The sequence below is a fragment of the Xenopus laevis genome, chromosome 9_10L (genome assembly GCF_017654675.1).
Source record: "Xenopus laevis strain J_2021 chromosome 9_10L, Xenopus_laevis_v10.1, whole genome shotgun sequence".
In the NCBI taxonomy this organism is placed as follows: Eukaryota; Metazoa; Chordata; class Amphibia; order Anura; family Pipidae; genus Xenopus; species Xenopus laevis.
Genome location: NC_054387.1, coordinates 84,002,156 through 84,014,247, shown reverse-complemented (window position 1 = coordinate 84,014,247; position 12,092 = coordinate 84,002,156). Strand labels below are relative to the sequence as shown.

Below are 12,092 nucleotides of genomic sequence, written 5' to 3'. Positions count from 1 at the left end.
ATACATTACCATTACCTGATGAGACTAATGAAACTGCTCTTACTGCTATAAAGAACTTTTTCATGGCAAGAGTAAATGTGGTGGCTGAAAGATATAAATTCTGTCAACGTGGACAGCACAATGGCGAATCCACAGAACAATTTGTAGCAGCTTTGAGAGAGCTGGTTGTTACCTGTGACTTGGGGAATCTAACAGATGAAATGCTAAGAGAGCATATAGTGGAAAAAAACAAATTCACCACGCATTAGAGAGAAACTGCTCCTAGAGCAGGATTTAACCCTTGCAAAGGCTATTACAGTTGCTAGTCAAATTAAAACAGCAGTGGCAGAGGCTAAAACCTCAGTCAGGGAACTGCTGGGAATGTACAGACTGTGAATTCAGCACTGTGGCCTAATTATGCACAGTCACAGGCAAAATACAGTACTAAGGAAAGGGATTCACCTACACTGCAAAACTGTGCAGCAAATACAAATAAAAAATACTGCTTTTGCTGTATTCAACACCACACTGCAAATTATGCTACATGTCCTGCAAAAGCTGTACAGTGATGCAAATGCAAAAAAGTAAGACATTTTGCCAAGATTTGTCGTAGTTCTGCTAAAGATGTTCATGAAGTCACTACTTAGTTACATTGTGCTATACTTGGAAGGGATCTTTTTGCTGCATTAAACTTACAATTAGTTGATGGTAACATTACTACAGCACCAGCCACACAGCCTATGTCTAAAATGTAACCACTTCAGCATGGGAAAAACTTGTTATTGATATTGTGGGTCCTTTTACAGATGCTCCTATAGACTGTAGATATTCTATAACCTTAATAGACTATTACAGAAAATGGCCTGAAATTGCATTTGTTTCTCATATAACATCAGCTACAGTAATACCATTTCTGTCTACAGTCTTCAACAGAGAAGGTAATTCAAAGGAGTTAATATCAGACAACGGACCACAGTTTGTCTCATCTGAGTTTGAATACTTTCTGAGAGAGAGAAATCGAGCTTCTAAAAGAAGCACTACAGACAGCAAATCTTACTGGGAAATCTTGGAAAGTATTTACAACAGAGTTCCTACATAACTACAGAGCAACGCCCCATGCAATTACACAATCGTCTCCAGCTGAATTATTACATGGCAGACAGATGCACACTAAGTTACATGTCGCAGACATCAAACTTCCACAAAATACTGTGCCTACAAAATCATCTACTGCTGACATTGTGAAACGTCAACAAGCCAAATGCAAGGCTTATACTGACAGAAAACACGGTGCCAGAGAAGTACTGTTATACTCTACTCATCCTCGGCTACCAAAACATAACACAAATGCTCCATGAGGCTACAAATGTATTGTTATTGCTACTTTTTATTACTCATCTTTGTATTCAGATCATCTCCTATTCCTTTTTCAAATAAATGTATGGTTGCTAGGCTAATTTGGACCCTATCATCCAGAAGGAGATCTGGAGATCTGCTGAATAAAAATCTGAATAGCTCAAATACCACAAATATTAAAAAATGAAAACCAATCTCAAAACACAGAATTTCATTCTCTACTTCATGCTAAAAGTTAACTCAAAGGTTAGCAACCCTTTTAAATAGCATTTACCTAAAACTGCCTGGTGATCGTCATTTACATGTTTTCAAGTGATAAATGTTTTCAAGAAAGTGCCCTGGGTGCTTTCAGGTAATTTGCAAGTACAGGTATGGAACCCGTTATCCAGAATGCTCGGGACCTGAGGCTTTCAGGATCTTTTCGTAATTTGGATCTTCATACCTTATATCTACTAGAAAATCATGTAAGCATTAAATACCCAGTAGGCTCGTTCTGCTTCCAGCAAGGATTAATTAAATCTTGGATCAAGTACAAGGTACTGTCTTATAATTACAGAGAAAAGGGAAATTGGCCTTGCCGTAATTCAGATCTTTCTGAATAACTGGTTTCCCGATAATGGATCCCATACCTGTATTCTGAACCCACACACATTACAAAATTGCCCCATATGCCATTGCGTTAAAGTGGTATTGTTTTCAGATAGCACATCAGCAATAATTACCTTTTCAAAAGTAAGTGGCTTCTTCAGTTAAACAGTTGAAAATGTCTAGTTGCCTTTGACTTAATTCTACTTGATACTGTATATCATGCCCTGGATAATTGAGAATCTTCATAGACATACTTTTTCAATTGCTGATTTTTATTTTGGATTATTTTTTTCAGTTTAGGATTAAATTTGAATTGTCTTCAAGACTAGCAGCTCAGTAAAGGATCCCCAACCTTTTTTACACGTGAGCCACATTGAAATGTAAAACGGTTGACACTGTAATAAATTAAAAACTTGCAGTTTTGAAAATACTGCCTTGATGCTGTTTATTCCTACTATATACATTCTTCTGAATACCTTTTTTATGCAACCAAAACTTGTCTCCAAGCCAGGAATTGAAAAATAAGCACCTACTTCGAGGCCACCCGGAGCAACATTCAAGGCGTTGGTGAGCATCATTTTATTAATGAGCCACTGGTTGGGATCACTGCTCTAAATCATTACAGTTTGCTATATTAGTTGGCATACTTCCTAGCAATATAACAGCAATGTAAAGAATAAATTATCTCCTGTAAAAGTTGAATGAAGTTTTGAAAGTAGGTTCAGTAGAGCAGAAGAGTATTTGGAAAATTAACTTCCCCTTCATTGTTTGTAGACAGTACACCTGTGCAAGGATCTATGTGCTTGTTTTAGGTCATTCCAATATGAAATCTGATAAAGCAGAACAAAAAGATGCTTACCGTGGAAAGTAAAGGGGAAGAGTGTCTGGAAAAAGCAATCCACTTTCTGCAGGTAGTAAATGGGTCAATGGCATTTAAGTCATTTTCATAAACTGTAAAATGCCTAGGTTTTGGCTGAAAGCTGAACATTCCAGACTTTCAACAAATTTCAGACCAGAGGGTGCACTTTCAGGAGGAGGTTGAGCACTTATAAAACCAGCAAATGGGTCATGTGGAACCCTTGCTGTAGATTGCAATGACTAGCAACTAATGTATAATGATCTCTGTGGGAACATGAAGTTATGGGTTGCACTAAAAGGCAGGTAGTGTGATTCTTGCACCCTATAATGGAGAACAATTAAAGCAGGGGCACTTACTTCACTATGCAATAGATGGGCTGACCTGTGATAGAGACAGTAGCCACCAAGTAATATCATTGGGGCAGGCAGGTATGGATAGAAGAGTTGATAGAAAAAATACAAGGCACTGAATAACATAAAAAAATAACTATTGAAATTGTCAACTCTTGTTAATGAACCATTTCATCTTGGAAGAAATATTATACTAGCATCTCTCTGAATGCTTGGTCCATATACATTACACATTTTGGTTGTATGTTGTTAAAATAAGAAGTGAATGTTTCATTAAGACCTACAGTGATGTGCATGCATTTCCATGCCTATATGTAAATGATCTGGAGTTACCTGGAACAGGGGAGCAGAGTGTCTTGCTAATGATCTGCTTGGGCACCCCCAGGAAAGCTTCATGAATACAAGGATCTAACACAGAACAACAAAAAAATTCCAGAATGAATGTTATAGATATAACGTCATAAATATCAAGTGTTACATAAACCTAGGTAAATAATATGATATAGTGTTGTCATATATAAAGCAGTGCTGTCCAACTGGCGGTCCATGGACTGACCCTCCCTTGTGTAGCCCCCCACATGAAATTCTGCCTGCTGTGTCTTCTTACCATGTGTAAAATTCAAAATGTATCACTACAGAGATTAACTGGCCCTGCATTGTTTACACCTCAAATTCATACTATAAAATACTGCGTTGTCCACACCTGTAATCGCCCTTGCATTGTTCACACCTATAACACCTCTATGGTTCACACCCTAAAGCCCTGTACTGTTCACACCTCAGACCCAGACTGAAACTGCCCACATTGTTCTCCTGTTCACACTTTATACAAACTTCTGAAGGGGCACCAGCACTGTGTCACTGTATTTAGTACATGTCATGGTCTGGATCTGGCCCTTTCATGCAATTATGCCTTCTCACCCCTGATTTACATTCTCATTTTAAAATAATCTGTAGAGTAGAGAATGTTGAATATCAGAAAGTTGGGCTACACTTTTTCATACAGTTAAGGATGCAGTTTAACCACTGCAGGGAAGGACTGGACATACACTAATGCTGGACACAGAATGAAGTCTGTTTCCATGGGGATAAAGCTCAGCCTTTGTGAGACACTGTGTATTCCAGCAATGAAGCGCCACGGGATCCCAGCAACATCCAGCCTAATTAGAGAACAGAATCCTTGGCAATGTACCAGCTTAAAAGCTGCAGAGCTGGAAAAACATGGAAGAAGTGAAAATATGCAAAGGCTATCACAAGACATCTAGTCTGCCCCAACAGGTTATTGAAATTCCTTGCATTATGGCTCTCTTTGCTTACCAATGTTACTGTAAGCTCTGCTAGTGGTACAATTGGGCCTCCTGTATAATTACAGTCCTGTGTCCCGTAGCGTGGTTATAATCAGAAAACCATTACGTTTTTAAGAGGCCGTAAAAGGGGGACATCAAAGCCCACATAACATTACTTATTAATCGCTTTTTCAAGGTATCATGGGCCCTTGTACAGTAGCAACTCCAGAGCAGAGACATAGGCACCAAGTTATACAAAAATTGTGTCTCTGCATAAATATGTGTAAGTGCATTTTTAACATTTAACTTTGAAAGCAATTTCATCTTACAGGAAAAGAAGCACAACTTGTCCCATCCAGTATGCCCATGGTCTCTTGCATATGCAATTAGGAGGCACTAGCCAAAACAATTTCTTGTCCCAAATCACATAAGAGTTATGTTAGAGTTGCTTTATGGACCACTGATTGGGTAGTTCAGTCAAAAGAAAATAAGTGGCATGTAGTTTGAGGGTCGAGAAAATCTCGAACCTGCACCCATCTGGCTTCCTTCCTCCATTTATAGACCCGCGCAGACCCACCCCGCCAATGACGCCACAAAAGGGGCAGGGTGGGCATTGCTAAATGTCCCCATCGTCCTCATGAGTTTTCAGGGTGTACAAGCTATTAGTTAATACTCTGTATTAATATATACCTCAAATAAAGCTGTCTGGTTAATGTCATGAGTGAATCTGAATAGTCCAAGTCAGGCCCAGAGGGAACTTCGATGTCAGGCTCGATTTGAGTATTTATGTATTATAACTCATTGTGGGTGAGACTCTTGTATCTCTGGAGGACTGTAGGAGATTCTGGGCTGATTTAACTATCCAAACACATATTCACACTAAACAAATAAGATGATCCCCAAACAGTATTTCATGTATATTTCTGTTTCCAATAGAAAGCTAAACCAAACCCCCCAACTAATGAAAACCCTTACCCCCTACCGTAATTTTTCAAGGAGCACCAGGCAAACTTCGGGTCTTAAAATCTTGATTTTATTGGTTGCATTAAAATGAGTCAATCATCTGCAGTAGTGAAACAACCCCACGCTAGACATGTTTTTGCGGCTTTGCACCACTTCTTCAGAAGCATACCCCCTCCCTGTTCCCCCCCCCGCACAGGTGTAAACACCTGTAAATGCCCCTAAGACTTTAATTACCCCTCGATGCAGTCAGCGCCTGACTGCAGGCCATTGGCGCTTTGGTTATCTTCGGGTCCCTTCTGCAATTTCCGTGGCTTTGGCGCATGCGCAGTTGGTCAGGACCGGAATTTTGCCACAACTGTGCATGCGTTTATACGGCTCTTACTTACTGAAGATTCCCGAAGCAGTGAAGATGTCCCCCATGAGCTCCACTGCGCTGACTCTGCATTGAGGGGTAATTAAAGACTTAGGGGCATTTACAGGTATTAACACCTGTGCGGGGGGGAGCAGGGAGGGAGGACTATGGAGGGTAAGGGGTAGGGGGTTTTATTAGTTTGGTTCTCCTTTAGGGCTATTCCACACGGGGAGATAGCGACGCGTTTGCGGTCGCGGCGACAAAGCGCCGCGACCGGCGCAGGCGACAGTTTTGTATGGGCGCCTATGTAAAAACGCCTGTGCTAACCACACGAGGCGATGCGCTTTTCAACAGTCGCCTGAAAATGCCTCGCCAGGCGCAAACGCGTCGCTATCTCCCCGTGTGGACTAGCCCTTAAAGCTAGAACTATGTTTCTTTGAGGGAATCTTTTTTCTTTGAAGTTTCATTATGCTTCCGTGATATTACTATCAAGTAAGCAGACCCCACAGGCATAGGGGTCCTCTGGGCAGAGTAAAATAGTGGCTAAACCGTGATTTTTTGTGCATCATGGGTGACCTGGAATTTTGAAAGGGGGCAGAGGAGCTAGAAAAAATTTTTTGCATTGGGCACCTTCCCCATTAAGTTATATCAAGTTATTTTTTTAGTGGCAGATGCTTCTACATACTATGGTCTCAATAAAGATTGCAAATGTAGCTGTAAATTATTACAATGCATTGATGTTATTCTCAAAGGTACCTTTGTGCCTACACGCTCCTTAGCATCTTGCATCAAACTCCCATATTCTGTTCAGCCTGCTCTGATGAATAGAGCTAAATCGTAGGCATGGGCCTGAAACCAAGGGGTATATTTATCAAAGAGTGAAGTTAGAGATCACCACACTCCTCTAGAGTGAAATTCCACCACTCTCCATTCATTTCTATGGGATTTTGAAAGGCGTATTTATCAAAGGATGAACTTTCACTTTCACCCATTGATAAATAAATCCCCAAGACTGGTCCTTGGTAGTAATTCTAGGATTCTGTTTGATTCCCACACTGTAGCAAAATATTGCATCTTTGTTTAAAAAAAACATGATGGTTTGTAGGCACAAATTGCACTAGGCAATTTATCTGATTGTAAGCTCTTTGGGGCACGGACATCTTAAATTCTGGCATAGTTCATTTATAAATGTATCTTTATGCTGGTCATCAGCAGTTACTCCATCCTCTGTTCTACTTGTAGAATGTTCTCCCCTGTATATCCTGCACCACACAGTCCCCTGACAGCAGCTACACTTGTCAGAGAAGGATAGTGGGTGTTGTAGTTAAACAGCCATACACGCACAGCTCTCTCCCCACAGCATTTGCAGACCCAAATCATAGTCTCCCTCTTGTAAATTCTTCTATATTTCAATCCTAATAACATTCACTTCTCTCCTTGTATAACCCCCTCCCTTCATTTTCTCTCCTATATAAATAGAACAGAGTCACTAGCTCCCATCCCCCCAATGCTGACGCTATAGGCAACTGCCAGCTATATAGGTTACAGTTGACTGCTCCCCCCAGCATTATCACGTCAATTCTCCTTACTCACACTCAGCAACTCCCCCGCACATAATGACAACACTCTGTCAGTTACGTCTTTAAACCCCTCTACTCCCTCTTTAGTCTTTTACTTCCACTTTCATGACCACAGCTATACAGACATCATTCACCCCTATACCAACACACAGGTGCTACATCCTCTGCATGCAGGGATGGCCAACACTATTTCCCAGGGCCTCCCTGCTCACAAAGGATGCTGGGACTTGTAGTTTAAATGTGCACAATTGTATCATGATATTATATATATATATATATATATACACACACATTTTCTGTAGTACCCTAGAGTAACCATAATCAATATAAGGATAAATAACCATCACTTAATAGCTGTATTTAGATGCAAGCAATATGTAACCAGAGGGTCTTACTGCAATTAAAGCAACAGTTGACAGTGTAATTATGTATGTGACTGCCGTCTGAGGACATTAGGTTTAATTGTCCAATTTAGTGCATTTAGCACAAGTAACATTTAAACTGTCTACTGTCTGTTCTATTTGCTGCATGCCACCAAATCAGAACCCAAAGAGCTTGCAATCCTAGTCACCAGACAGCGTTCCCCTAAGTGTAAAGGAATTCCATTTTTACTGCAGGTAGCCTGCTCTGGTTACAGAACCTTCCAACAGCCTCAATATGCAACTCCAGTTTTGTGTATTTTAAATATTTTCCCCTCTGCCATAATGATATAATCTGGTCCTATATCACCAACTTGATTTTTTCTATAGAACATTGCATGTGCATGTACACAGCATGCTTGCATGTCCAAAAATGTTTTGTATTTTGCTTACCTTTGGGTTTGCCATCCGAAGCCTCCTTCTTTAGCACAGGGTTCTCTCCATTCTCAGTCTGCTGCTTCATTATTCCAATGTGGAGAAATCAGTTGATTCTTGGCGTTTGCCTGCAGAGCTGCACATGCAGCAGCTAAAACCAACACAGGTGGGGAGAGGGGGAGCGGGGCTGAAGGATGCAGCAGGAAAGCCAGTCTAACTGATTGCAGTGCAGCTGCTGCCTTCTCATTAGACGGCCACACTCTGGCAACTGGTATCCAGGGGCATTGCCACCTCACCCCAAATTGCCCTACAGGGGAGGAGCATGACATTATTTTGTTATGGGTGTCAATTGAAGCTTTTCCATTGGAGAACGTATAATTGGTCTGTTTTGGGGGAGTCTAAGCTTTCCTAAACTGTCATTATGCTGTAATATATATTGGTCTAGACTAGACACTTAAATACACACATGATCACTTGTCAGAATGTTATAAGAAGCATCTAGAAATAGCGTAGCTGTAATGATGATAATAAATAAAAAAAACAGACCTTATCAAGGGTCATTATTTATGTAAAAGATAAATTACTAATAAAAGATTAATTATATATGTAGAAGATACATTATTAATAATAACAGCCACACAATGTTCACAATTTCATTGATAGATATAAATGAGGGATTTATTAATTTCCAAGAATATAAATTGGAGTTCCCAAGTACCCTATATCTTTGGCAGTTTTGTTTCAAATATCTACTAACTGGTATAAGCAATATAGTAATTATATATATTGATGTGTTTTTTTAAAGGCCATTCTATATTATGATTAATATTATTATTCTTCATAGCATACAGGCAGCAACATTCAAGTGGATGAGACGTACCATATACATAATATATTTTTCTACAGCCCTGCACAGTGTATGAATGTGTTTTTTATTTTTTAAAGAGGAAGTACCCCTAAATGCACTAAATCTTGAAGAAGTTTATAGTGGGGGCAACCTGAGGTTCTCACTGGGCCTATGCCAGCCTGTAAATGGCTACTTATAGCAGACTATTTTATTTATGTAGGGCAGAGTAAATGCAAATATCAGTCTCAAGAGGGAGACAACTGTATTCAAAAATGTATACAGGTATGGGACCTGTTATCCAGAATGCTCGGGACCTGGGGTTTTCCGGATAACGGATCTTTCCATAATTTGGGTCATCATGCCTTATGTCTACTAGAAAATCATGTCAACATTAAATAAACCCAATAAGCTGGTTCAGCTTCCAATAAGGATTTATTACGTATATCTTAGTTGGGATCAAGTACAAGCTACTGTTTTATTATTACAGAGAAAAAGGAAATAATTTTTTAAAATTTGGATTATTTGGATAAAATGGAGTCTATGGGAGCCATTCTGTAATTCGGAGCTTTCTGGATATCGGGTTTCCGGATAGGGGATCCTATACCTGTATCACAAATTCGGATGAACAACCAATAAAATTATTAATTATATATTTGTCCACTGACTATTTTTAAAGAACTGTAGTTTTGTGGGCATAAATTGCACTGGGCATACCACCTGCATTTATGCCAACCACACACTTTACCTTACCAATCTTTTTTGTGCCTATTCATCTCTATATTGTTCCTGTAATACTTCACTTTCTATCTCCCTTTTATTTACATTTACAAACTTCATTACAATCTTGTTTTTCTCTTTAGCATTATCTTTACTCTTGTTTTGGTGTTGCCTAAAAACTGTAGGTACTAAAGGATTTGTTAAAGTTTTATTTTTTCTGAATGTAACATGTTGGGCTTTTCCAACTGGGTCCACTGAATGCAGGAATACTTTCCAGTATTGCCCACAGGTTGATAATTGTTTTTAATTTTATGCAAATTAGGGTTTGGATTCATTTTGGTATTTAATCAAATCTTGGGTAGTAATAAGGGAAGAATTTGCCCAAGTCCAGTCAGGCAAAACAACTTTTTCTATAATGGCCAAAATATAGCAGATTTGTGCTTTTTTTTTTTTTCTTTTTAATTATGATAAATTCCTTGGAAACAATAACCTATTTTGGGTACTGATGTAGTGAGTGATAAGGATACTTTGCTCTGCTACTGCAGTATTTGAATATCTATAAATTGAGTGGCAAGATATTGCTGGGGTGCTGATCTCCTTTTTCCTTCTTCGGGAGGCTCAACTGCTTAGTTAACTGGCCTTCTCCTCTCTCGCTAAAGTGTGCTCCACAGAATCTGCCTAATTACATAAATATCCTTCTGAAGTAGCTGGCCTCAAGCCTCTTGGCATCTTAAGCACTTTCTTCTTCCTTAGACAAAAGAGACTGGGGTACACTACTCACTCCCTTACACAGACTTCCCGACACAACCCCCCTCCGTCCTGACTCTGAGGGACCATTAAATGGGGATTCCCTTCTACTGCCATCTTGTGACTGGAACATGTAATAGCAGTTAAAGGAGATAAAATACATTTAGATTAAAGGGATCCTGTCATCGGAAAACATGTTTTTTTTCAAAACGCATCAGTTAATATTGCTACATGACTTGGGGCAGCTGGGAAATTGACAATATGTCTAGCCCCATGTCAGATTTCAAAATTGAATATTAAAAAATCTGTTTGCTCTTTTGAGAAATGGATTTCAGTGCAGAATTCTGCTGGAGCAAGCGCTATTAACTGATTCATCTTGAAAAAAATGTTTTTTTCCATGACAGTATCCCTTTAATCCCTTACATGTCTACCTCAGTAAGCATATCATAGTTTGTTAGAGACAAGGTGAACTCTTTACAAGGAAATGAATGGACCATCATATTATTTTTGCCTCTGGATGGGTTTGGTATTGTTGAACAAATCTTTTCCCTTTTTCTGAAGCAAATTAAAGTAAAAAGGTACAAAATTACTGTACCTCACAATGATAATACAGCACATAGTTCTTATATTATAAAAAATCCTGCAGGTGGTTATGATTTTCTTAGAATGTGATTTTGGCTTAAGTGGTACTTAGTGCTCCTCTGTCACAGCCAACTACTTCAGAATGGAACACTTTAGGGCTCATGTATGTCTGTAAGTGCAGATGGGATTCCAGCACCTTCCCCATAGTCAGTTGCACATAACCTCTTTCATTGATTTATCCATTAAGGTACTTGAATCAAAATTGGCTCCTTGCACTTCCATATAGTTTCACTCAGTTCTTCATAACTGTCATTGTGAAATGAGTGCTGCTGTGCCTATTGACACAGGGGAAACCTGAAGCTCCAGGCTTCCATAAGCGCCCGGCGTCAATCTCTGCAGTTCATTTGCCCCAAAAGAACTATCTTGGTGAATTGAGCACAATTGCATCAAGAGCATGGCCACTTTGTAACCTCAATGAGGCTGTAATTCTTAGAAAACGCTGCATTGTTGGGGGACAAAAACATGGTGATTGAGCTTCAAACTGCACTCGAAATTGTATTTTGCTCACTGCACTTGCTGACGTACATGTGCCTTTTTTTGTTTTTTGGGCACTAGATCCTAGAGGGTGAAAGATTAAGAGAGGCCATAAAATAACACTCCTGTACCTCTAGTTTAGCTTCTTATGCTTAAATAGAATTATTTCATTTGCAGGTGTTGCATAAAAAATGTTTTCACTATATTGTGTAACTGGTAATTTAAGGCACAAAGTTAGTTTGCATTTGCTGAAAGGCACATCTGGGACCCTCATTGCAAGCCACTTAGGGCCATGACACACAGTTCTACTTGTAGCTACAAAACACCAGAAAATACCCTACCATAGACAATAGTGAGAATTGTCTTTGCTAAAATACACATACCGCCATATGTAATAAGAGCCACTAAGTTTGCCCAGGAGCAGTAACCCATAGCAACCAATAAAATGTTTGCTTTTAAACAGGTGACCAGTAAATGCTTCCTGCTGATTGGTTGTTATGAGTTACTGCCCCGTAGGGGGTTCTGTAATAAAAGACAGAGCAAACTCAATCGCAGCAA

The 12,092-nt window shown here is 39.5% G+C and overlaps 1 protein-coding gene across 4 annotated transcripts in view; it reads right to left on the bottom strand.

Moving 5' to 3' along the window:
- mreg.L (melanoregulin L homeolog) overlaps positions 1–8,521 on the bottom strand; it is a 32,805-nt gene extending 24,284 nt beyond the window's left edge. The window contains exons 1-2 of one of the 4 annotated variants that reach the window (XM_041575761.1): positions 8,126–8,405; positions 3,466–3,540 (exon numbers count right to left, since the gene is read on the bottom strand). In XM_041575761.1, coding sequence (XP_041431695.1) covers positions 3,466–3,540; positions 8,126–8,195 — 145 coding nt within the window. In that variant the 5' untranslated portion in view covers positions 8,196–8,405. 4 annotated transcript variants of the gene reach the window in all.
- Between the last annotated feature and the right edge of the window lie 3,571 nt (positions 8,522–12,092).